The 23,565-nt window shown below is 47.2% G+C and overlaps 5 protein-coding genes; 4 read left to right on the top strand and 1 right to left on the bottom strand.

Annotated features, from left to right (window-relative positions):
• Positions 1-2,982: 2,982 nt before the first annotated feature.
• GSTUM_00006180001 (uncharacterized protein) lies at positions 2,983-4,421 on the top strand. XM_002838306.2 has 4 exons: positions 2,983-3,300; positions 3,404-3,475; positions 3,584-4,114; positions 4,191-4,421. The coding sequence occupies exons 1-4, from the start codon at positions 3,221-3,223 to the stop codon at positions 4,240-4,242; spliced, it is 735 nt and encodes a 244-aa protein (XP_002838352.1). The 5' UTR covers positions 2,983-3,220; the 3' UTR covers positions 4,243-4,421.
• A 7-nt stretch (positions 4,422-4,428) lies between these two features.
• Positions 4,429-5,918, bottom strand: GSTUM_00006179001 (uncharacterized protein; the record flags this gene model as incomplete). XM_002838305.2 has 5 exons in its annotated part: positions 4,429-5,039; positions 5,248-5,386; positions 5,455-5,499; positions 5,558-5,584; positions 5,715-5,918. The coding sequence occupies 5 exons, from the start codon at positions 5,916-5,918 to the stop codon at positions 4,768-4,770; spliced, it is 687 nt and encodes a 228-aa protein (XP_002838351.1). The 3' UTR covers positions 4,429-4,767.
• A 552-nt stretch (positions 5,919-6,470) lies between these two features.
• GSTUM_00006178001 (uncharacterized protein) lies at positions 6,471-10,109 on the top strand. XM_002838304.2 has 15 exons: positions 6,471-7,166; positions 7,398-7,808; positions 8,039-8,295; positions 8,355-8,376; positions 8,437-8,455; positions 8,525-8,568; positions 8,725-8,742; positions 8,815-8,844; positions 8,941-8,993; positions 9,088-9,110; positions 9,167-9,204; positions 9,299-9,312; positions 9,341-9,363; positions 9,435-9,494; positions 9,586-10,109. The coding sequence occupies exons 1-15, from the start codon at positions 6,719-6,721 to the stop codon at positions 9,689-9,691; spliced, it is 1,566 nt and encodes a 521-aa protein (XP_002838350.1). The 5' UTR covers positions 6,471-6,718; the 3' UTR covers positions 9,692-10,109.
• Positions 10,110-14,486: 4,377 nt separating this feature from the next.
• Positions 14,487-17,504, top strand: GSTUM_00006175001 (uncharacterized protein). XM_002838303.2 has 2 exons: positions 14,487-16,115; positions 16,249-17,504. Exons 1-2 carry the CDS (start codon positions 15,779-15,781, stop codon positions 16,338-16,340), a joined length of 429 nt encoding a protein of 142 aa, XP_002838349.1. The 5' UTR covers positions 14,487-15,778; the 3' UTR covers positions 16,341-17,504.
• Positions 17,505-23,041: 5,537 nt separating this feature from the next.
• On the top strand, positions 23,042-23,557 carry GSTUM_00006174001 (uncharacterized protein; the record flags this gene model as incomplete). The annotated part of the gene is made up of 3 exons (XM_002838302.1): positions 23,042-23,158; positions 23,218-23,377; positions 23,547-23,557. 3 exons carry the CDS (start codon positions 23,042-23,044, stop codon positions 23,555-23,557), a joined length of 288 nt encoding a protein of 95 aa, XP_002838348.1.
• Positions 23,558-23,565: the final 8 nt, after the last annotated feature.

The raw sequence follows: 23,565 nt of genomic DNA, 5'->3' as shown, positions 1-23,565 counted from the left end.
TGTTTTAAGTATCGTTTGATACTTGGTTTGTTTTAAGTATCATTTGATACTTGGTTTTGTTTTATGTTTTGTTTCAAGTATCACTTTGATACTTGGTTTGTTTTAAGTATCGTTTGATACTTGGTTTGTTTTAAGTATCGTTTGATACTTGGTTTGTTTTAAGTATCGTTTAATACTTGGTTTTGTTTTATGTTTTGTTTTAAGTATCGCTTTGATACTTATGAAGTTTTACCAAAGTGTATCGCTTGATACCTTTGATTAGTTTCATTCATGCTAGACATGAACAGATTTGTGTATTTAAAGACCGCCTGTTTCTACGATAGAAAAGGCAGACTTTGACAGACAGTATTTCAATATACTTGGTTGAACGTTTACTTCTTTGTTCCTCAGTACACCCTCGAAGCCTCCTTTAGTTCTCAGCTCTCGCCTCCTCTCTAGAAGAGCAGGCTACCTGCCAACTACCGTATCATTACCGATAACGTGATTAGCACCTTGTGAACACGTTACAACTATAGTTATATTGTGATGGATACTCAAGCTTGGACTTTTTTATTTTTTTTATTTTTTTTATCAGATTCTTCCCTTGTACTTAACTTACTCACTATATCTCCGGAGATTTGGAATCGATGCGGTCGTGCCGTATCGTATCACAAGTTATGGCAGATTTAACCCATCCTATTCTGACATGTTTGTTTGGCGACATTGTGATATATCCATTGAATGAATGAAGAGGGGGGCCTGGACCCTTCCTTTCATCTTCACCCCCACCTGCGGAACTGTCATATCATGCTCGTACTTTCGGGCGCACGATCTAGACTAGGCCTTAGGCAATCGAAAAATGCCATATCCCCCATGCGCGCTGGAGGAACAGGTGTGTGTTACTGTTACTCTAGATGTCGATGGCGGTGTTTACTGCGTGGCAATTGGAATTGTGGGAAGGGTAGGGTAAAGGTGAGGAAAGAGGGGGTTCGTTTGGCTCCTACAATACGGGTAAGTGAAGTAAGTACAAGTGCATACTGTGCCTTGGGTTTAGTAGATATAGATAGAAATGCAGTACCGGTACCGGTACTGTAAGATACTGGCACTCTACAGCGCCGCAGGATATTGGGAGTTTTTGGACCAACAGGGTAGGTATGTGTGAGAGGATTCTGTGACCGGGCTGATCCCCCCCCTTCCCTCCATACAAATTCATAAGTTAGGCACAATATCGTAGTTTGTCACTCATAGCTCTCAGAGTAGACCCAAGTCCCCACGACTGAGCATGGGTCCTAGACAGCGCAAATACCGGTAGTACGAGTACAGTCGTGTCCATAAAGTCTTCATACCCCGGCAGCACAACCACACAACCACAACACCTCTCCATGGAAAATTGAAAAAAAATTCAAACAACTCAATTAAGAAAAGTATATGAATAGAACTAATAAGCCTTAAGAAAATATTATTACCACTTTGTATGACCACCATCTGTATCTAGTACAGCCTGTATTCTCTCAGGCATCCTATCTATCCACCCATCCAACTTCTCTTGGGAAATTAAATCTCATTCCTCCTTTGCTGCCTGAAATAATTCAGCAGTACTGTGAGGCCTCCTATCCAACCTGGAGAATCGATTTCTGAGGGCTCTTTTGAGCAGAGTTCAAGTGTTCTCAATAGGATTGAGATCTGGTGAGTTGGGTGGCCAAGGCAATTTTTAATAACCACAGTCTGACTGCAATTTTCTGTTTTCCTCACTACCATGCCAGGAGGCATTGACTGCTGCTAGGTAGATGTTGTCAGAAGGTCTATCCAGACCTTCTATAAAAGGGATGAGGTATGGCTGGTGGATTTCAGTTGCATATTGGTGGGAATTGAGGCCAAGTCTGTCTCTTTTGCTGGTCCTTTCTTCCTCCTCCCTCTTCCTCACAAGAATTAACTCAGTCCTGCCACCCTTCATGATTGCAGCATAGACTCCAATACTAGTCCTCCCAGACTTAAAGCTAGGCTTCAAGTTTTTTTCTTCCAGCTCTTCACCAGGTCTAACTCTGACCTTCCTGCCAGTAGGATTTGGATCATAGATAATGGTGGCTTCATCCACAAAAACAACCCAATTCCATGCACCCCTCCAATTCCTCCTTCTCCTAGCAAACTCCTTTCTCTTCTCCTTCTGTCCTTTCCTCCAAAAAGGTTTTTTTCTAGGTATCAGAAGCTTAAAACCAGCTTCTGATATGATCTTATCCACAGATGTCTTTTCCAGACCAATATTTGCTTTTTTTGGTAATGTCGCATAACGCTAAATGAGGCTCGGCATTGATAATGGACTCCATTATCTTTCTTTTTTGAGGGGTAATTGTTGTTGGTCTTCCAAATCTGGAGGCATCATGGGTATTTCCATCTCTTGATTCAGCTCTTTTGACTACTGATTGAACAGTTGCCTTAGAGATACCCATAACCTTAGAAATTTTATTATACCCCATATCAGTATGTTTATACAGGGCATAAATTTCCTTATTTTGATCTTCTCTAGCTCTTCGGGTATGTGGGGGGGTCATGGTAGAGGTGGTTGTTGTGGGGATGGAGGACAACACCATTGCCGCGCCGGGGTATGAAGACTTTACGGACACGACTGTACAAGTACTTGAGTAGACTATGGTAGTGTAACTTGTACTAGTACGAGTACATTACTGTACTTTACTCCATCTTGGTAAATGCACAAGAACTCCCCAATCGATCAATACTTTCCCAATCGTATGATACTTACTACCAAGAGATGGGTGTTCTCCCTTGCCGCCCGTGGCGGGGTGTATGGTACCCTTGCGGCGCCACTGGCATTCCAGCACACCAATAATACGTGTGACTTGTCTCTCTCTCTTCCCCTCTCACTTCAGCTGACTGTGCCAATAGCTGATAGATGTAAGGGGGCGCCACACGTGCCTCGGACGTTTAAGGTTAAGTAAGTGAGACCAGGACCCTGAAGGGCACTCTTATCTACGATAGCTTAAACCAAAATGGTTGCGGGGAAAACAGCCCCACTTCCCCTTCCTTCCTTAGCTGCTGCTCGCATAAGGTGAAGTATCATAATACTGGTACCTCTTCTTCTCTCTCCTCCTCCTTCTTCATCTCCCCCCCCCCCTTTCTCCATCGCCTTCCCCCTACCGATATTTGCGACTCGGCTAGTTTGCTAGGGAAAGGAAGAACAAGGAAAGGGTGAAGACAAAGAGACAGACAAAATAAATAAAGCAAGATGTCGTCGACTGTACCCGAAGCCCCTGCTGCACCCATTGGGCCAAAGTATAAGGAGGAGGAGGAGAAGCCGCATGCTACGTATGATACTATCCTCCCCACCCCCTCTCATCACCTACCTATTAGGCTAGGCGGGATGAATGTTTGCAACAAGTAGACAGTTAGCTAATTCCTGCAATTCTAGTGTCTCGAAGCCTATCAAACATAGCAATGTCCATATCCTCCCGCAGACCCCGCAATTGATCGCTCTCTTAACGTACCCCCCACCTCCACCTTTCATTCATTCATTCATACGATGCCCATACCCGCCCCCCTTCTAGTCAAGCTAAACCCAAGCTAACCCAGAAACTTCCACCAAAAACAGGATGATCCGCGACAAGTCCACCGTACGTGGGGACTTCATTTTCTACTCCAATAGAATAATCCGCCTGCTAGTGGAAGAAGGCTTGAATCACCTCCCCGTGATCTCCTCCTCCGTCACCACGCCGATCGGTCACACCTACTCCGGCGTGAAATTCGAAGGCAAGATCTGTGGCGTGTCGATCATGCGGGCTGGCGAGGCCATGGAGCAGGGGCTCCGCGATTGCTGCCGCTCTGTGCGTATCGGGAAGATACTCATCCAGCGTGACGAGGAGACCAGTAAGCCGCGCCTCTTCTACGACAAGCTGCCCGAGGACATCGCCCAGAGGTACTGTCTTCTGCTCGATCCCATGTTTGCTACTGGCGGGTCGGCGACTATGGCTGTCGAGGTGCTCATCTCTAGGGGTGTGCCTGAGGAGAGGATTTTGTTCCTCAACTTGATTGCTAGTCCTGAAGGTATCAGGAGCTTTGCCGAGAGGTTCCCTTTACTAAGGATCGTGACAGCGTTTGTGGATCAGGGGCTTGATGAGAAGAAGTGTGTTCCTTTTATCCCCCCCCTCATTGACATATATCTGGACTATACTAGTATGCTAACAAACTGGTGGGATCAGTTATATCATTCCGGGATTGGGAGATTTCGGTGATAGATTCTATTGCATTTAGACGTTTCGCTCTGTCCTTATCGTCTCTGGCGTTGAAAATGTAATGTTGGGTTGGCCTTTGTTTAGGCCCATGCATAGGCCCACCGTCTGGTTGGTCAATTGAAGGAGGGAAGTTTGTGCAAAACCGATTGTAAGTAATCGGAACTTGTTCGTAGTATGAAAAACCAGTCCTCCACATCATCAGTGGTCCAATTGTCACACGTGCCTCGGAATATAGAGGGGGAAGAAGAAAAAATATCCATCCACTCATCCATCCAATTACCAACTAGTAATAGAACCAATAAAGAAAAGTAAGAGCAAAAAAAAAAAAAGTAAAATGAAACAGAAACCCAACCCTTTTTTATACAAGAAATCAAGAGTGCAGCCCAGCGCGTTCGCAAAAGAAAAGAAAGAGTAGAAAAAAGAAAAGAAAAAGACGGAGAGGAAAGGCTAGTATAACAGCAACCTCATCGTGGACCCACTCAAATCCCATCCATTCATTCATCATTCCGCAAGTGATCCTGTGGCTATAGTGCCGTAGCACCTTCTAAAAGTCCTCCTCATCATCATCAACGATCGCCTGAGCCCTCCCGCCATACCCACCACCAATGTCATCGTCGTCGTCATCATCTAGGTCATCAAACTTATCGCGATTGTGCTGGGTCTTGCTCCCGGCCCCTCCATCTCCCCCCCCTCCGCCGCTTCTTCCCACAGTTCCACTGCTGCCACTAACTCGTCCGGGAGCCTTCTCCTTCGGATTCGCAATTTCATCGCAGGCGTCAACCCATTCGCTATACACGTCTATCGCAGCTGACAAATCTATCCCGCCCAATCCCAATACGTTAATGTTTATCTGTTCTCTCCGAGATCTGGGAAGTGCCGGCGTCCATCCGTTATCCATCCCCGGCGATGGCGGCCGCACCGCGAGACAACGCCGAGGATGCCGAGGGGTGCATGTACCAAACCAAACCAAACCAAACCGCAAGGAGTAGGTAGAAAGGAAGAGAGGTAAGAAATGGTGACATACAGTTAATGTTCGCCTGGAACCTCTGTCCGCAGACTTTGCAAGACAAGCTGCCAACGCCGGCCTTTTTGTCGAGCACGCAGGTAACGGATTTTTCGTGATTGCAGAAAAGGCACGAAAAAGTGGTCGCGAGGGGTTCATTCTGGGGGTCGTCATCTCATTAGTAGGAGGGGGCGGGGGGTTAGTTATGCATGGCGTAGGGTGACATACTTTTTTTGGGCCCGTAGGCTTGCGGGACGACTTCTTGCGTTTGCCCTGTTGTTGATGGGGATGGTTAGCTTGTGTGGGATGAATGGGGCGAAGGATGGGGTACCATGTTGGTTACTTGTGAAAATTGGGGCTGTTGGTTGTGATGTGGTTGTTGTCGTCGTTGATGGTGATGGTTGTCGGTGAGGTGTTATGGAAGAGTGAAGTTGTGTGTGTGGAAGAGAAGGGTCCTTCACCTTGGTGGTGGTGGTGGAGGTGGTGACAGGTGGTGGTGAGGGTTTCGAGGCAACAAACTGCCGCCTAAACCTATCCAATCGGAAGGGAAAACGTGATGTGATGTGGCTTAGACCTCTATGGTTGTCACGGTTACATGAAAAGTGGCAAAGAGGAGAGAAAAGGACCAACACTTTTAACACGCATAAGGATACTGTACTGGTACTCCCAGAAAGGAGGAAAAATAGAATCATAAAGTGAGGGACAGGGGTTGAGGCTCACGTGATCGCTTGGGCTAACTTAGTGTAGCAAATAGTGAAGGTGTGTTACTGTGGTTCGCCGATAAGCTTCTTGCGGTATCAAATTGATGCAGTGGGCAGGTTAGGCACCATACACCGGGAGCAGGAACTATAGCTTCAGGCGTCACAGCGAAAGTTGGATATGATAGGTATCTGGGAGTACCTACTGCAAAATGCCGGTATTGTACCGGTACGGCTTTATGCTAGACACCCCTCCCAAAAAGAGGGAAGATCTTGTCCATCGGTCAAGCAAAGCAATCCAGACAACACATCTGCTCGTGACCGGATTGAAGAGCGGGAAGTTAGCAGTGCGAGCACTGTGTGTGTAAGTATCATATGGCACGGTAGGCGGGAAATACACAGGACTTGACCCGCCCTTCCTTTGTTCATCCGTGCAAGAGTAGATGTTTAAGCTATCATACACGCAGGAACTGAACTCTTCTCTCTCTCTCCCTCTCCCTCCCTCCTCCTCCTTCCTCCTTCCCCCCCCTTCTTCCACCCATCTTCTTTATCTCTAGTGAGATAATCAGGCACCCTTCACCCCTATAACCCTCACCCCCTCCACCCATATCCCTACTTTGGCCTATTATATACAACACCTCCGGCAGCAAAGCTACCCTCCCCTCCATATATCAAAGAATCAACCAGTCAATTATACCCAACTCTATCTCCCTACCCCACCACCACCACCACCTCTGCACACGACCACGACCACACACATTGCAACAACAAAACGTCCCAAAAAAAATAAAAATATGGCGGATTCACTCCTAAACCAGATCCTATCCGCCGTAACACAGCTCCAGCAGGACAACAAGATCCTCGCAGCATCCGTGGACGCTATCAACGGCCGCGTCAACGCCCTCGCCGACGTCAAGAAGCTCAAGGATGACGCCGCCGCCGCCGTTAAAGAAGGGGAGGATAGAGAGAAGCCCGCCACCATCATCACCACTACTACTGCTGCTGCCACCACTGCTACTGGAGGAGCCGCCGCCGAGGCTACGGAACCTCCCGCTTCCCCCACTAATGATGTTATCCCGACCGTTGCGAGAAAGCCGAACGTTACCTCTAGGATCATCCTTACTACCTATCCCGGACAGAGCGGAATCGATCCCATTATTATGAATTGGGGGGAGAAGGATACTACTAAGCGTGGGCCGGTTGTTGTTTCGAGAGGTGCTTCTACTGTCAGGCGTAGAAATGGTGAGTCCTTTACCGTCTTGCTTTGCTATATGGGAGAGAGATTGCTCTCAAGAGGTCTTGAAACTTTTTATTCTGGTCTATGATCTCAATTTTCTCCCTTTCCCTCACCCAATCTTTATATGCTCGTTTATTCTCTATTGTTTCCACCGACTACCTCTGCTTCTGGTCACGCGGGCCCTTTTTATATTCTGTGTTACCCCATGCCAATTCTCTAACCTTCTGCCCAAATAGCAATTGGCGCCCATGGTGGTTCCTATAGTATCTACCACGCTCTTGCCGTCGCAATTCAAGACCTCAAGGTTGATCACAAGCCCGATTTCACTAACACTGAGCCTGCCGCAACCATTGGCCCCTTCCCTCAATGGTCCGACCCCAAGAAGATCGTTGCCATGGATCCCTTGGGTCATTTGTCCCCTTGGTTGTACAATGATTACATAAACAAGGAGAATGTCGAGATTCGTCCCACTATTGCCATCACAAAAGCTCACATGAAACTTCCCGAACTCGAAAGTAGCGTAAAGGCTGGTCGTCTCAAGGTTGACGGAAGGATCTGCTTGAACGAGTGTGGTGAACTAGCTGTTACTAAATTTGCCGTCGAGCCCGTCTGGTATCTTCCTGGTGTAGCAGAGAGATTTGGAATTGGTATGTTGAACAATTGTTATCCCATGTCCTACCGCTACCGTGCCCTTCATTCTCCCGTTCGTCTTGTTTGGCCTCGCCGGTCTTAAACTTGACATTTTCGGGACGAACATCCGCTGGGGTCACGCTGAATGCAGTATATGTTGGTGGAGCTTGTTTCCGTGTCAAACGTTTCTCAACTTCCGGTTGTAAATTTATCGTCGGCTAACAGCATTGACTTTCTTCGTGATCAGATGAGGGCACTCTCCGTCGTTCTCTCTTTGAGAACACCGGTGGCTCCTTCCCAGAACTTATCACCCGCAACGACATCAAGCTCTTCCTACCTCCAATTGGTGGTCTGACTGTTTACTGCTTCGGTGACCCCGCCAAGATGTCCGACCCCAACGTTAAGCTGGCCCTTCGTGTCCATGATGAGTGTAATGGATCGGATGTGTTCGGCTCCGATATCTGCACTTGTCGCCCTTACCTCATCTTCGGGATCGAAGAAGCAGTAAAGGAAGCGCAGAAAGGCGGCAGTGGTGTTGTGGTCTACTTCAGAAAGGAAGGTAGAGCCCTTGGAGAGGTTACCAAGGTATGAGAATCGAGATCCAAGCACGACAGCTAGTCGTTTCCGCTAACGTGCCTCCAATAGTACCTCGTGTACAACGCTCGTAAGTGACATCGCTTTTGAGCCCGCTCTTCCGAGGGAAGCGGCAGTTAAGCTCACAGGTGCAACATAGGCAAACGCGGAATCGACCGAGCCAGCGAATACTTCAAGAGGTGAGTTATTGTTTCCCGACACGTTCCAGATCCATCTGTGTGTTCTTTTGCCTCTCGTGGTGGCCAACGCTAACAAATCCGCTACTAATCAGGACTGAGGTGCGCGTTTCTCATGCGTTTTTTGCGTCCCCGGCTTGACCTTAGCTAACAAACTTGACAGAACATTGCCGGCGTAAAGGTACTCCAATGGCCATTGTGAAGAGAAGCGGGTCGCCCGACTGCACTCTTGTACTAATTGATCTTCACCCAGGATATGAGGTTCCAAGCCCTCATGCCCGATGTAAGTTGTCCAGACCCTCCACCCCTTCTCCTGTCTCCCATCGCACGATCGTTTTTTCCACCCGAATGTGTTAAATCTGACCGATTCCATTGCCAGGTACTCCATTGGCTAGGTATTACGAAGATCGACAGAATGCTTTCCATGTCCAAGTAAGTTTTGGCCTGATACTGCCCGTCGCTTGCCCCCGCATTCCTGTTGTTAGCGGCCGTGCGCCGTTCGAGGTCTGACCGATTTCCGCTGTAGCATGAAGTACGATGCAATTGTAGGTCAGGGAATTCCTATTCATGAGAGGATACCGATTCCGGATGAGATGATTCCGGAGGACTCGAGGGTCGAGATCGATGCGAAAATTCATGCTGGGTGAGTGAGCCGAAGCACATTTCCCCAAATACCACGTTCCTCAACGCAGCTCGCGTGACTATTTTCAAAAGCAGAAGCTGACGGACTGATGTAGGTACTTTACCACTGGTAAGGTTATGACAATGGAGGAGCTCAGCGCAGTCCAAGGACGTGCGTGGGGTAAGTAACAAATGAGAAGGAATTCTCTTCATAAAGGTCAAGAGGCCGTTTACTAACAGTACTCACAACAGACGACGTGGATCACTAGGAAGGCTTACATACATATGTGGCCCTCTTGGAGTACATAGCGGGTAGGGGTTTTTTCCCCTCCGATCCCTAAGCATTTCCACGATCTTGGGATTCCCAAGTACCTTTTGCTGGCACCGGCTGACTGTTCAAAAGGGCTCCCAGTTTCTTTCAATTTTTCTCTGGAGCGCATGCCCCGCCAAATCCCCGTGGTTTCTTAATTCCCGGTGTGACGTCGTATGTAAGGCGGATCTTGCTGTAACCTGGTACTCCAGATCCCCCCTCTCCCCCATTGTTTTTCCCCATTGTTTTTTCACTTCGGTTTCCGCATTTGCATAAAGTCCCTCCCGCTCCAAATTCGATTTATTCTTCTCCCGCATCTCGGTTCACGGCTCATGGTATTCTCGATTTTGATGGAATATGTCGATACGTAGGTGTTTTTCCGCGGTAGGTTGGGGAAAGGTCCCGTTCTCACGTTCCTTTTTTCTTTTTATCATTATTATGATGGTCTTGCTGCTGCTGTTGCGGTTGTGACGAAGGCATCTTGGGCGCACGCTGTGCTCGAGTACCGGTATGTTGCGCGCTTTTCTTGGTCACTGTTGGATACCTTCTCAGTTCGATTAGCATGATTAGCATGATTAGCATCGCCAGTCCATGAATGAGAGGTTACTCTTTCCTGATTCCGCAATTCAGTGAAAGATTTTTTGTCTACTGTAAAAAAACAAAAACAGGATCAAAAGTAATTGCGATCGTGCCACTTTGAATCACAAACTCACCGCTTTGTAACTTGGCTTGGAACAATACCGGTAATATCATAATAATAATAACAATAATAATAATAATAATAATAACACAGTAACTCTTAACTTAGCCTGATGAAAGTGGATCTTGAAATGAAAAAAATCATTGGCCTCCCTTCCGAAGGACATTCTACGAGTAAGACGGTTGCATTATAGCACATGTATTGTACTCACCGCGCCGCTCAGCAATTCCTACCGCCGTATCGCAAGTTCCAAAACCTGCACCGCGAGTTATGATAATGTTACGATGTTTTTATCCAGTCGGTATACAGTACAGTACTTGTATCATCATTCGTTTTTTTATTTTTATTTTTATTTTTCCCTTCCCCTTCTTTTTTTAGAGACCCCTAGAAATCACGAGTTATCCGTAGCGTGCCGGCACGATACGGCAAGGTATCATAGAGAGATAGAACACTACGGCACCGTTCGGTAGTCCATAATAGCCAACTTAAACGAAGGGAGTTTGCCGTTCGTCCCTTGTTTCCTTCCTTCCTTCCTTCCTTCCTCCTCCGGCGATTGGAATGTTCAATACCTGCTCGACTTGAACATCATCATCAAGCCGTGGTCTACGGTGCCCGTGAGAGAAAGAAAAGAAAGCTGGTATATACTTGCCGGAATCGGTATTACATAACGTCATCACGACGTCCGTTTCTTCCCCGGCGTGTGGCAGTTTATGGTTGTTGTGAATTGCCTGCCGGTATGTGGAGTACCGTGGTACAGTACAAGTTACGGCCACTGCATGGGTTATGATGTGTAAATTTATGGTGGTGTAGTGTCTGTTTGAATGGTAGGGGTGGGTGGGGGTGCATGATACTTGTCTTTTGTCTGTCTTATCTTGTTGGCTGGTTGGCTGGTTAGAGTATAAGAAACTCGGGTGGAAATAAAGCAAAGGGTTTACTTCACTTCACCTTGGTCTGCGGTATTGAAGCAATAATCAATCAGTAAATCGGTCAATCAAGACGGAAATGTTCATCAAAAAAAGTCATATATTTATCGAGTGTGTGCATAGAGTACGCGGGTACTGTTCGGTTGAGTCATGTTCGGGAGTACTTGTAGTATCATATTCATCCCCCCACTACACAAGTATATAATATATTGTACCGTGCGCCCCTGGATATTTTTGCAATAACCCCCTGTTTGACCGGGTGATGAATGGAATCCAACACCGCGCAAAGCATACTTCGAACCGTACCTGACGTGGGGCTCACCTCATCCCAGCAGGGTTATAGGGGGTTCTTCCCCTCCCTTCGCATGCTGTCCGAATAAGTTAAGGCTGATACTATACTCGAGTATGAGTGAGTTGATTTTTATATTGATTGGATTATATATGGGAAGGGAAGGGAGGAAGGAAGGAAGGGCTGGAGTCAACGCTTTCTCCGTATCATACTTCCCCTCTCTTGATTGTCGGGCCTATCGTACCTACCTGCCATGCTGACGTTGTATCTGTTTCCCTGGGCTATCATGCTGGCTGGGTACTCTCTGGTAGATGTTATTTGTACCTACCTGAAGGAAAAGTTGGTTCCATAGACTAATACTCGAATATCGTTTCTGGTGTGAACGGTCTTTTGCTGTCAAAAGGTTGTCCCCCTTTCCCCTCCTTCCGCCAGATCCACGTGTGACCACCGCTCCTCCCCTTCCCTTCCCACCCGCCAAAGCGGAGCTGGAGGGACAAGACGGTTTTGTGCTACGTTGGGCATGGGGCTGGTTCCCGGCCCCCCTTCCAGCGGTTCGCTGGAGGGTTGGGGGGTGCTAAGAACGTTGTGACCTCCGTGAGGCAGTGTCACAGCGAGTCTTCCCCGTACCAGTTGGTAGTTGTCGAGTTAAAGTACTAGTACCAGTATAGCTAGCCTGGCTTAGTGTTTTATTGTCCGTGAGTGAGTGAATACCGGTATCAAGGTAGGAAAGTAATTATTTTTCCCTCCTTTTGCCATTTTGTACTGTACTCGAGTAAGCGCAACCATGTCGGAACTACGAGTACTTCTCACACACACTTTTCTCAAGACCTTCCCCTCCACAAACTTCTTTGGACTTTTTGAACTCTGGAGACTTGTGCGTCGGTCTTTCGTTCTGCCAGGGGGGGTTGATGGGTGGATGGGTTGGTGGCGCGAAGATGGACGGGTCAGAAATTAAAAATTATCAGTGAACTGGATGAACTGCAATGGAATGGATGGATGGAAAAGGGATTGACACGAACAAATGAAAAGTTAACGCTTTCTCTCTCTCCTCTCCTCAACCCGCGGGCTATTACGAGAGGTTTGTTCAATCTCAATTGGTCCGCCAAAAGATGCTGTGCGATGGATGACAGGAACAAACAGGATAGATACTTTCGTTGCATGACAGATGCGTTGTACCGGTACTCGTACTCGTGGACCACTTCATCTCCCTACGAGTGCAAGTAACCTTTCTTTCCTTTTCTCACAATAGCAATTGACAGTTTGGGAATTAGATTTCCCTTCTGTAGGGAAGAGGAAGGAAAATGAGGGGTACTATACCTGGTATGGTTTAGTTAAGGTGAATAAACAAACTCACCCCTCGTGCTCTTGCCCCCTTCCTCCTTCACCATTCGCTTTGTTCGAGCTTTCGACGGACCAAGCACGCGGAACGAACAGCAAAACATGCAGACAACTAGAAAGAAAAGGGTTGCATGGAGAGGGAGAGGGGGGGAAGGTTGCATCTTTTTTTTTATTTTTTACAAGAGGAAACGTCAGGCGGCTGAACAAAGTAGAAAGCCGCAGAGTAACCGTTTTGGCCCCGCTTTTCCTTTTCCTTCCTCTCGACTTGAGGGTACTCGAGTATGGGCACTGGTACTAGTATGATGAGTACTCAAGTATACAAGTTTGAACAAAGTACTCGTACGTACCGGGCACCGTACTCCTCATTATTCGTTTATATGTCTGGTGTGTGTGAAGTGGGCTACAGTAGATTTATGCTGCCCGTCGGGCCACCGGTGGACGGCGTCAATCATCATGAGGCCTGGAAAAACATTTCTACCACCTTTATGGCACAGGAGGGCCAGGAAGGTACGGGCTGTGTTATTTGTCTTATGGGGGGGGGATAGAAAGAGGTGTTTCTTTTTTTAAGTTATTCCTTGTCTTGTTCCTATCTCGGAGCGTTTAACTTACATACAGTACGGTCTGGGCCTCGCTCTTGGCTAGGGCGTCGGTCTCGTCCCCACTTCCCTTCTGTGGGCGAGTCGAGATCGAAAAGGGAGTAACACAATGAAATAATGGTCAGGTATGAATTTTTAAAATAAAGATACTCCTCCTCGGGTCAAGGGGGTGCTAGGGATACCGATACTCGTACTCGAGCACCGTACAGGTACAAGGACAGAGCAAAGGTGGCCGGCCAGTGGCAAGGGGTTACAGTGCTCGAATGCTCTTCGCATCCATCTCTCTTCCTCCCACAGTAGACTACGAGTACCCTCTAGACTGCTCGAGTATATGATCATCTCAGCATGAACACCCCTCCATGTGCTGGTGGTATCGAGCCGCGTTCAACCGTTATCCTTCATTCATTTAGCGTGGATCAAGGGATTGCAATTGACTTGGGTTAATTCCTATTGATCCATTCATGAGTGATTATTTTGAATTTTGAGCCTTCGTTATTTGTTTTTTCTTTCCCTTCCCTTCGTTTCCAAGAGGTGATGCGATCCGATAGTCTATCTCCTGAGTTTCTCGAGTCGGTATCCTCAACTCGAGATGGTGGGCATCAGGAAATGAATTGGGGGAAGGGAAAGATTTTTTTTTTTCACTCAGAACTACTCGTGGACTACCAAGGATTTGCCCCAGAGAGGGTCAAGGGGTGAACGAGCTATTCCTGAAGCGAACAGGTCGGGGCACGCCAATCCGATCCTCTTTCCCCTCCGCCCCTCGGGGCTCTTTCTCCACAGAGGGCGAGGGGCAGGAAGGAACAGGTCGGCAACACCAGCAAAGACTACAGCAAGCCAGTAACCGACCAGCATTGGGGGAGAGCAAGCATAGCAGGCCGGATTGGAAGACTGCCAAAATCGACGAACGACGAACCGGCCCTCGTTCGCTCTGTTCGACACGATGCACATGGTGCTTTTTTTTTCTTCTTCCTTTTTTCTTTTCCTCAATCCCTTCTGAGGCATGAAGAGTAGCAGGATATGAAAAAAGAAAAGAGGAGAAAGATGGCAAGATCCAGCTTCTCGTGTACAAGTACCGGTACTTCCACTTCAAATAAAAAGAGAGAGAGAAATACTCAAGTACTCTTGCTCCGCTGTTTCCGCACCGTTTTACAGTGGCCTGTCCACACACACACACACTTTGACTTTTGTGTCCCTTCCTGTGTCTCCGCACCCATAGTATCACCAAGCAGTGTGTCTCTTCATTTCACCCTGGGGCTTCTTACTGCTCTGCCCTGCGTCAATCTTGTTCCTCTATCCTGCCTGTCCGTTTATACCTTTTTTTAATCGTTCAGCCAATTAGTTTTCTCTATTTGTCTGAGTGTACTCGTCTCTCTCTCACTTTTTCTTTTCTTTCCCTTCTCATTCTCACAGCCAGCTCGCAAGAACAGCCGCCATCTACCCACTCATCATCGTCGTTTGGTCTTGGATATTGACCTGTCCTGACGAAGCAGACTGAAAGGGAAGAAAGAAAAAAAAAAGAAGAGTCCTCGTGCCTCCTACCGTACATGATACATAGATAGAGAAAGGTTACAAGAGGAACATAGATTTCCTGCCGCTACTTCCCATATCCTGCCTTTTTTCGCTATTCCTTCTCCGCGCCGCTTAAGCAGGTGAAGCGAGTACCGGTATCTCGAGAAGCAAAGCACAAGCAAGGTCAAAGCAAGCTGGCAAAGCAAGCAAAAGCGGCCAAACAGCGTCAAGCAACCAAGCTCTCTCTCTCCCTTTACCAGCTTTTCGTGTCAACCCACCACTACAATATTTAGCTACCATACCGGTATCTGCTTCCCACCGCCCACACCAGACCAGACCCCCCCTCCAAAGAAAATTGACCATCTCGTCTCCGTCATCTTCTCTCCCTAGATTAAACAAACCTGTTGACCCTTTCTTTCTAACCCAGCGCTGACACGCCCCCGTACGCCGCTTCCGCTACTTTCTTGCTCGGCCACAAAAATATTAATACTCACTTCACCCACCACCCAACTCTACTCTTGTCCCACAAAATATTCCCCATCCATCACACTCTCGCCTTTCTGGATTTCAATAAAATCCCTCAGCATCTTCCACCCATCTCCATATCAGCAGCTCTCCATCCAGCTTCTGCGCAACAAATACCATACATTCAGACGATCTTCGGGGCCGTCCGTGTTTCTCATCGCCAAAAACTTAGACCGCTCCCACCAACCCTTTATAAAATCCTGTCTAAGATAAAATAGAGCCAGAGCGAGCTCGATATCGATACACGAAAAGCCCTATCCAGCCTTCCGACTATCCGGTTCCATTATAACTCGAAGCTATCCGCACACTGGCTTCAAACAAGAGAAGACGTTCCTCGGACGACAACACTTCTCGTTCAACGAGCCCTTACAGCAAACTCGCTTCCTACCCATCCAAAGCAGCAAGAATGCTCCTTTCACTACCAGATCCTCGCGAATCTTCACGCTCGAGGCGTTCCCCACTCACTCCTCCTTCGGTAACCCCTCCTTCGGTCAGCGGCGTAACTGGGTCATCGACCGTGCAGAGTGAGAGGCATCGGTGCACTTCGCCTTCACAGACAGCGACAACATTACTCGCAAAAGTTGCAGCTCCTCAACCGCAGACAGGAACTACACCATCATCTCCAAGAATGGCAATGTCGAATTCGAGCTCTGCCTCGTCGACACCACTATCGACGCCCCCCGGGGATGGTTGCCATTTCCCGTTCGGCTCGATGCAGAAGGGTTTGCCTGAGAGCCCCGACGGTACGTCACTCGCTCCCCAATTCACATGCTTGCTCGCTCGCTCGCTCTACCCCAGCAAAAATTGCAGCGACGCGAACAAGTTATCCCCCCTTTATTTAATCCGTTCCTTCTGGCTAATTCTTCTTTACAATAGGTGGTTACATTAGCTTCCCAGTATTCGAGGAATTCGGAGACTACAAATCTGAGGACGAGGCGGGGTCTCCTCCTCCACCCCACAAACGGTGACTAGGATCGCTCCAACTGGAGGATCCGGAAGATGGTCATGGCAATTGGCGGATCCTCGGCGAATTGTACAAAATCGGTCGTTTATTTTCGGTAACGGCGCATCAACAGTTTTTCAACATTCAGTTGTGAGCAGGGGACGGAAACTAATCGAAAGGAAGAAAGAAAAAAAAAAATTCATAAAATCCACAAAAAAATCCACATAACCGGCTGTGCATATTATCGGTTTTTTTCTGTTAACTTTCATACGGCGCGCGGGCTCATTGTTTGCTTCTATTTCCCTCTTTTCTCTATCTACAGGCACATTCCCTTTTTTTTTTGGAGCATTGTTCTACTACTCATTACACTTTCTTGTTTATTCTTTATTAAAGTTTTGACTTCCTTTCCTTTATTTCCACTCTCTTGTTCTACCAAAAGCACTGCCACTAAGGGGGAAAGCGGTAGGGAGTTCTTTCATTCCTTACTCTTCTATCCGAAAATATTTCTTTCCTTGGTTTTGGTTTAGTTTGAAAGTACGAATAGGTTCACAATAGTGGCGACTTGGACAAGTCAGGTGGTTCTTCTTCACTTAACCTCAACAAATCCTTTTTGCCTCCATTCCATCAACAAATCTTCATGTATTTTGGTGTTAACTCTTTTTTATGGGGGGGCGCGTCTTATCGGCATATACTACATCTCGGGCGCCTGACATGAAAACAATGGGACGGCGCGAATTTTGGCATTTTTACTTCTATTTTCTACATAGTTTTTCTTTTTCCATCATTCCCTTCTCTTCTTCTCCGGTGGGATGGGAGGAACCTGGCTGGTGGGATAATCACTCTACGGTCGATTGCGGCTAACAAGATGCCTTTTTGTTTTTTTTCTTCTTGTCAACAAATATCTCTTTGCTCTTTGCTGGATGCATCATAACTTTTCTTTTCTTCCCTCATTCCTCTCTTCCTTCCCTCCTTCCACCAATCTGAATGAATGAATGAATGGAAAGCAAAGCGCAGGGAAAAAGGATATTTGCAAAAGAACAAGAATAAAAACAAACATGACAACCGAGCTAACCTTAAATTCTTGTATCAAAATTATAATATCTTCTTGTCTTTAATTTACCATTTTTTGCCCTGTTTTTATTATATATTTATTTTATTTTTATTATTTTATAATATAGTATTACGATCAGCACTCCATGCACTGGTGCCGTCACTACGAAACTACCGGTACTGTACCACGATTCTTCACGCCTTGACAATGGGCATGGTTGTTTAGCAACTCAACTGATGCAGTGCATACTCAAGTAGAGGGTGTTTCTATTACCGTATGGAACAATTGTTTGAGGTCAACCCTCAAACTGTATGATAGGACGAAATCTCCTAGGCATGATACTTGTAGGACTACTAACTTAACCATTATCGTGTTGGTATGATAGTTTGAGTTTTTTCCTAATTTGTATGAATCCCGGTTTTGGTCCAGCCCTAGCCCCCCCCCTCCCACCCTGGCCTTCCACGATATGATAACGACGCATCCATCTATGCATTCAACCTGTCCGCCTTCTTTCCCTCCCTCTCCTCCCAAAACCCATAAGTTAGCAACCGGTCATCTGCAACCTATATGATATCATTTATATTGGTTAATCAGGACCACCACAACAACAATACAGGCCTTTTTATCATACCCTCCCTCCTTCCTTCCGCATGGAGCGGGAGGTCTAACTGCGGGATAGATGAAAGGGAGGGAGGGAGGGATGGGAGAGAGAGAACCTTGAACTTTGACATGATATCCACCCTATGAAATCCCACCACCATCACCACCGCCCCGCCCCCGCCGCTAACACAGCACTCTCGCACTTTCGCTCTCCTTCCTCCTTGTAATCCCGTTCCTACACTTAATTTGCGATTGCGCTATCGTACTCGATGGTGATAATGATAAGGAAGGAAGGAAGGAAGGTAGCAAGAAAGGAGAGAAGGATAAGCCCCGTCCTCCTTATGTTTTTTTTTTTTTTCCTTCGCAGATATCCTAATTGGTTAATATGATCGCCTAGTTCTCAGTAGTCTCCGGTTTGCTTTTTTATTCTCTTTCCTTTTCTAACTAACTCGTAAACCGTCGCTGCATTCTCCTCTTTTTTGCGCTGGTGATTTGATTCGTGGGAATTTAACGGGTGTGCGGTAATGGATGGATGGTGGGGTCTCTCTCTTTTTTCTTTTTTTCTTTTTTTTCTTTTTCCTTTTCTTTTTCTTTTGGTAATGCAAGTGGTGTGAAGGCCGAGCGGGTTTAGACTATGGTAGTACGAGTACCGTAACTCGTAGGGAATGCTTCCAGTGGTGTGGGTTGGGTTGTCGTGGATGAATGAATAAATAAATGATGTTCTACGGGGATTACTTGTATGAGGGGGGGGGACGAAGTGGAAGTTGTTGGAAGTTGGGTGGTAACTTTTTTTTTTGTTTAGCTGATTGGTGGTGATGGTGATGATGGTGGTGGTGGTGGTGGGTTTACAGCTCATGAGTATAAATGGATGTTTTTTCTGGGCGCCGCACCTGGGTCGCAGGGCTGGGTTGGCTGGTTTATTCGGGGTGGTTTGAGGTGAAGCGTTTGATGTAATGGTTTTGTTTATGATAGGTGGGTGGGTGATGGTTTGTTCTGTGGAGGTACAGCAGTCTACTGTAGAGTGGCTGTACTGGTGGAATGATAGTTACACGTGCCTTGCGAATTGATGTACTCGAGTGGGAGTATAGTACTGTAGTTTGCTTGTAAATGAAAGCACCGGTAAGCTATCTATCTAGCCTACTCGAGTACAGTAGGAACGAATATAAGTTAATGCTATACTAGTACTGTGCTTTGTAGGGATGCCGTCTAGGTACAAGTCTCCCATGTCAATCCCTCAACGACGTTGAGTTTCCAGAAGAACAACACCTACCCGAGTAGACAGTTGATACCAGTCCCACTGCCCACCGCCACCACTACCACATCGCCGCCCCCGCCATTCCCCCCCTCCCCCTCCCAACCGGTAGAACCCCCCCCCCCATTCGATACAAGAAGCGAGAGGGCAGGCAGGTGGGGTGTGAGCTGCAAAGCAATTAATTACCCCCCCTCCCCCCTTCTTTATTTGCCCAAAGCTGCTCGCACCCAACCCTACCACTATATAATGGCAACCCCACTCACTGCAGTAAGTAAGTTAACCAGACAGGAAAAACCGACTTTCTTCTTCTCACTCGTGGTCTCGCTTCCATGCAGTATCACGTCAATCTATTACTGTGGCTAGTACTTGCAGGTACTTTGGCAAGCCGTATCGTGGTTCCCTGTACCGTACTCGTACTGCCCCGTACCCCGCTTAGATAGATTTGTGGGAGGAGGAGGATGGTGGTATTTTTTTTTTCTTTTTCGCGGGGCGGGGCGGGATAGGATGGGGAAAGTGGGTAGTATTCCCGGTGCTATTGCTACCAGTATCGGTATTGTTTCTTTCTTTCTTGTGTTTGTGTTTATGTTCGGGTTGCGGTGGTTTTGGTGGTGCTCCGAGTTGCTCATACTCTGGGGCGATGGGTGAGGTAGGTCTTTTACTTATCTAGGAAATCCAATGTTCACCCCCCGCCTTTCTTGATCCGATAGGTGGATGGGACACGATGATGATGGTACACTTTTTACAAATTGCACGACGATTATTTCAATCGTTTAGCATTACCGGTACCGGTAACTTACCCCCCTTCCATCCATCCATCCGTTCGTCCATCTGCTATCACGCATACTCGAGTACAGTTGAGGGGGGCCAAAGTTAATTGGCCTCAGTAATGCTTCCACTCCCGAAAACCAGGAGCAAAGCGGGCGTCCTATGATATGTCGAATTGTAACACTCGCCGCATCTTCAACTACCATTCTTTCTTTCTTCCCGGTGTTGCTATGCTACCTTCCTCCCGAATATATGCACCCACCTACCGCTATTGAGTATGCAGCGATCCCTGAACGACGTACGTGCGATACGTGCTTCCCCCAAAATAATGATAAGTTAATAACAATAATAGGAAAAACACGAACAAAAGTTAATGATTGATACCCAGAATCAAGCAAGAATGAGTGAGGGAATAAAATCCCCCAACAGTCATACCACTCATTCCTCCCTCGGAGTCATTGAGTCTTGGGCTTTGTTTTCCCACCGCATCTACGTGCTTACCGTGCTTCGGTCGTCTCGTCTCGTCCGCTTCCACAGTTCATTTATGGATGATACTTTGGCGACTTGTGTGCGTCTGCAGCAAGTACTCTAATTAGCGGTGGCGGTGGTGCAGCGATGGTGGTGTGACGGAATGGGATAATCACCCGGTTCGAACGAGAATATCAAATGCCACGAAAGGGCAGTCTACCGGTATGGTATTTTGCCTGCACTCTCCACTCCATTATTTCTTTCTTGTCTTTCCTTCTTAAAAGTCCGAGTATTCCCGTCATTCCTAATCACGCCCGACTCGTCGAAGGTACTCTGCTGTACCTTGCTGTACCGTACCGGTACTGGACGAACGGCATGGCAGATAAGTCGACATCTCAATACTGCAAAAGGAAGAGGAAGAGGAAGAAGCCGCAGCGTTGTGTCGACACTTGCGAAATAGATACTGAGTTTACTGCCATGTATCATACGCTGTACTGTAGTTCTCCTCTCACTCCCTTAACAAGCGTTCCAGCTGCCCATTATGTTGGTCGGGAATTATGGCATGTCTAGTACTAGGGCAGCACCGGTATGAGACGAAATGCTGCAAAGGGTTGAAAGTGGTATCTTCTTCCTTCCTTCATGGCACTTTCTCATTCGCTGTGTTTACGATAATTTTCTCTTTTTCTTCCTTTTCCCCTCGCGAAAATATTTTACTCTTACGGCGCATGCATTACCGGCCGGTGGCCATGGGCTATGGATGCATGGACACCCTGTCGGGTGGGAGATTATGTCGACTTCATGTAAAGTAATCTACCGTACCTGAGCTCTGGCCTTGGTACTATACTCGAGTGCTGTGCAGTAACCGGCAATGTAGAACCTGCCCCGGTCATGAATAGTGGAGCAGAGAGAGGTAGGAGGGGGGGGTGAAGGGTGAAATAAGGGAAAAATAGCAGAGTACCGATATGTTGGTGAGATTGGAACTCTTCCTTTCACCCCCTAGCTTACATATAGGTATAGGACTCGAGCTGCTACCATTCATTGGTACTGTGCGCTCTGCAGTGCATAGGTGGACGGGGGAGGGGGGGGGGATAGGCATGAAGTATCGTAGAAGCAGAAGAAATGTACTGTGCTGTACTGCACGATTCCGGTTGATATCGTAATTCTTAGGACCAACTTCAACGTCATGAGAGGGTTGTTACACACACGGTACCTACCGGGTGGAGCAGAATTGCTGATATCAACTCGTCTCACACCATTACCGGTACTGCAATACCTCATAGCACGTCCTCTATCCATTTGCTCTCCTACCGTACCCCTCCTCCTTCTCCTCCACCTACTATCCCGGTACCTTGTTCCCATCCACCTCCTTTTCACAGCATATAAGGAAGATACCCAGTCACATTTTCACTTCGAGAGGGCTTTTTTTTTCTTTCTTACCCCTTCCTAGAAATGAAGGTTGATTGGATTGAGGTTTTTTTCTTTTCCTTTTCCTCTTTCTTTCTCTCTTTCTTCCACGTCTCGCCTTTACCGGTACATTACTGTAACTCCCGCCAGTGGATTATTGGACCACTTTTCAGGGCCTTGTATTGAATCCAAGTAAGCCATCCATCCGGGAGGGGGGGAGCGGGGCAAATGGAAAAAAACAAACTCCCGCAGTTACTGGCATTGCAGAAATGTGCTGTTAGGAATTCCCGCGAGCACTGTAACTTGGACGAGAGTTCGAGTGGGAAAGAGATACCGTATCTACGTCAGAACCAGGGATGAAGGATTCTGCAAAATGGAAAAACGGGATTCTCTCTTAACCACGGACGAGAGAGAATTCGACAAACTTTTTTCTTTTCTTTTCTTCCCTTTCATCAAGATATAGCGTAGATTGGTCGAGGGGGGTGTTACACGCATATGATAGCAACCTCGACGAATGGGCCAGAGTTTGACGGACTGATGCTCACACTCCCGATCGGTGGGTTACGGTATTTGTACTGTACCGTGGGTGTAGGTATCTCAGATAAGGCATTCCGTATTGGCCTGTTTTGGTTTTCTCGACTCCTGAATTGCCAAGGGTCTCGGAATGATCCGAGGGAGGGAGAGAAAGGAACTGAAAAAGTCAAAAAAATGAAATACGAGTATGATACCGTACTCGAGTAAAAATGGGAGCCGCTTCCGCAGAGCCGCAGATCTAACTGCTCGTGTTTCTTGTTCCTGGAATTATTTCTTTGGTCCCCGGGTGGGGGGGTGGTTTCTTCGCTCGGATGTTATCGTACAAGTACTTGTTTCTACATGCTCGAGTGTTTTATTAACCTTGTTAAAGCAGGAATATCTTCTGAACTGATGGTGGAGGAATTGTTCTCATTAGTGTTATTATTATTCATATTATTATTTTCATAACCCCATTTGCGCTGCGGTAGGGTACAGTACGGTATTCCAGCCAGAGACTTGCTGATGGAGATGGTGGTGGTGGCGTGACTGCCGTTGCTCGAGTACCGTACCGTACTTGTAGCTGCTTGCCGTATGTCTGACTTTCTCTCCCAACGGGAAATGTGGAACGAGAGATAGATGGCTGGGTGGGCGGGCTTGCTGCTGTGAAACGTGAATGATGAAGCAAGAATCGGGGAGGTATGATAGATGGTGGTGTGCTGTTGTCATCATGGGTGTGCAGTTTAGAGCACGGGTTGGATTGTGTGTGGCTTGTGGTCCAATCTGCCTACAAGTAATATTTTAGTCAGGTTGTGTGGCTGTGAAAACAACATTCGTGGTTGAGGGTTACAGCCCTGTGACGGCCGGGATCTTTACACACACAAACAGAAAAAAAGTCCCACAACCTTTGCGCCCAATGGTTGGATTTCCAGACAACACCATCAACACCGTTCACGACATCCACGCCAACTCTCCCGCTCGAAGGAGTCCCTGATAAGCTACGTGACGACAGGTGGGTTTTAATTCTCGCACTTATTTTTTCTCTCCCTTTTCCTGGTTGGAGTTATCGGTTTTTACGTTGTGGTCTTTTGGATTGAGAATGAAGTCTATCTTCAATTCTATCCACATACGGGATTATTGTTAGTGGTGGACGCTTCAGGCTTGAGCTGACTGGGCTCCAGTGAACGATTGAAATAATAC

The sequence above is a fragment of the Tuber melanosporum genome, assembly GCF_000151645.1.
Source record: "Tuber melanosporum whole genome shotgun sequence assembly, scaffold_24, strain Mel28".
NCBI classification, from domain to species: Eukaryota; Fungi; Ascomycota; class Pezizomycetes; order Pezizales; family Tuberaceae; genus Tuber; species Tuber melanosporum.
This window is presented reverse-complemented; position numbering and strand designations above follow the sequence as displayed.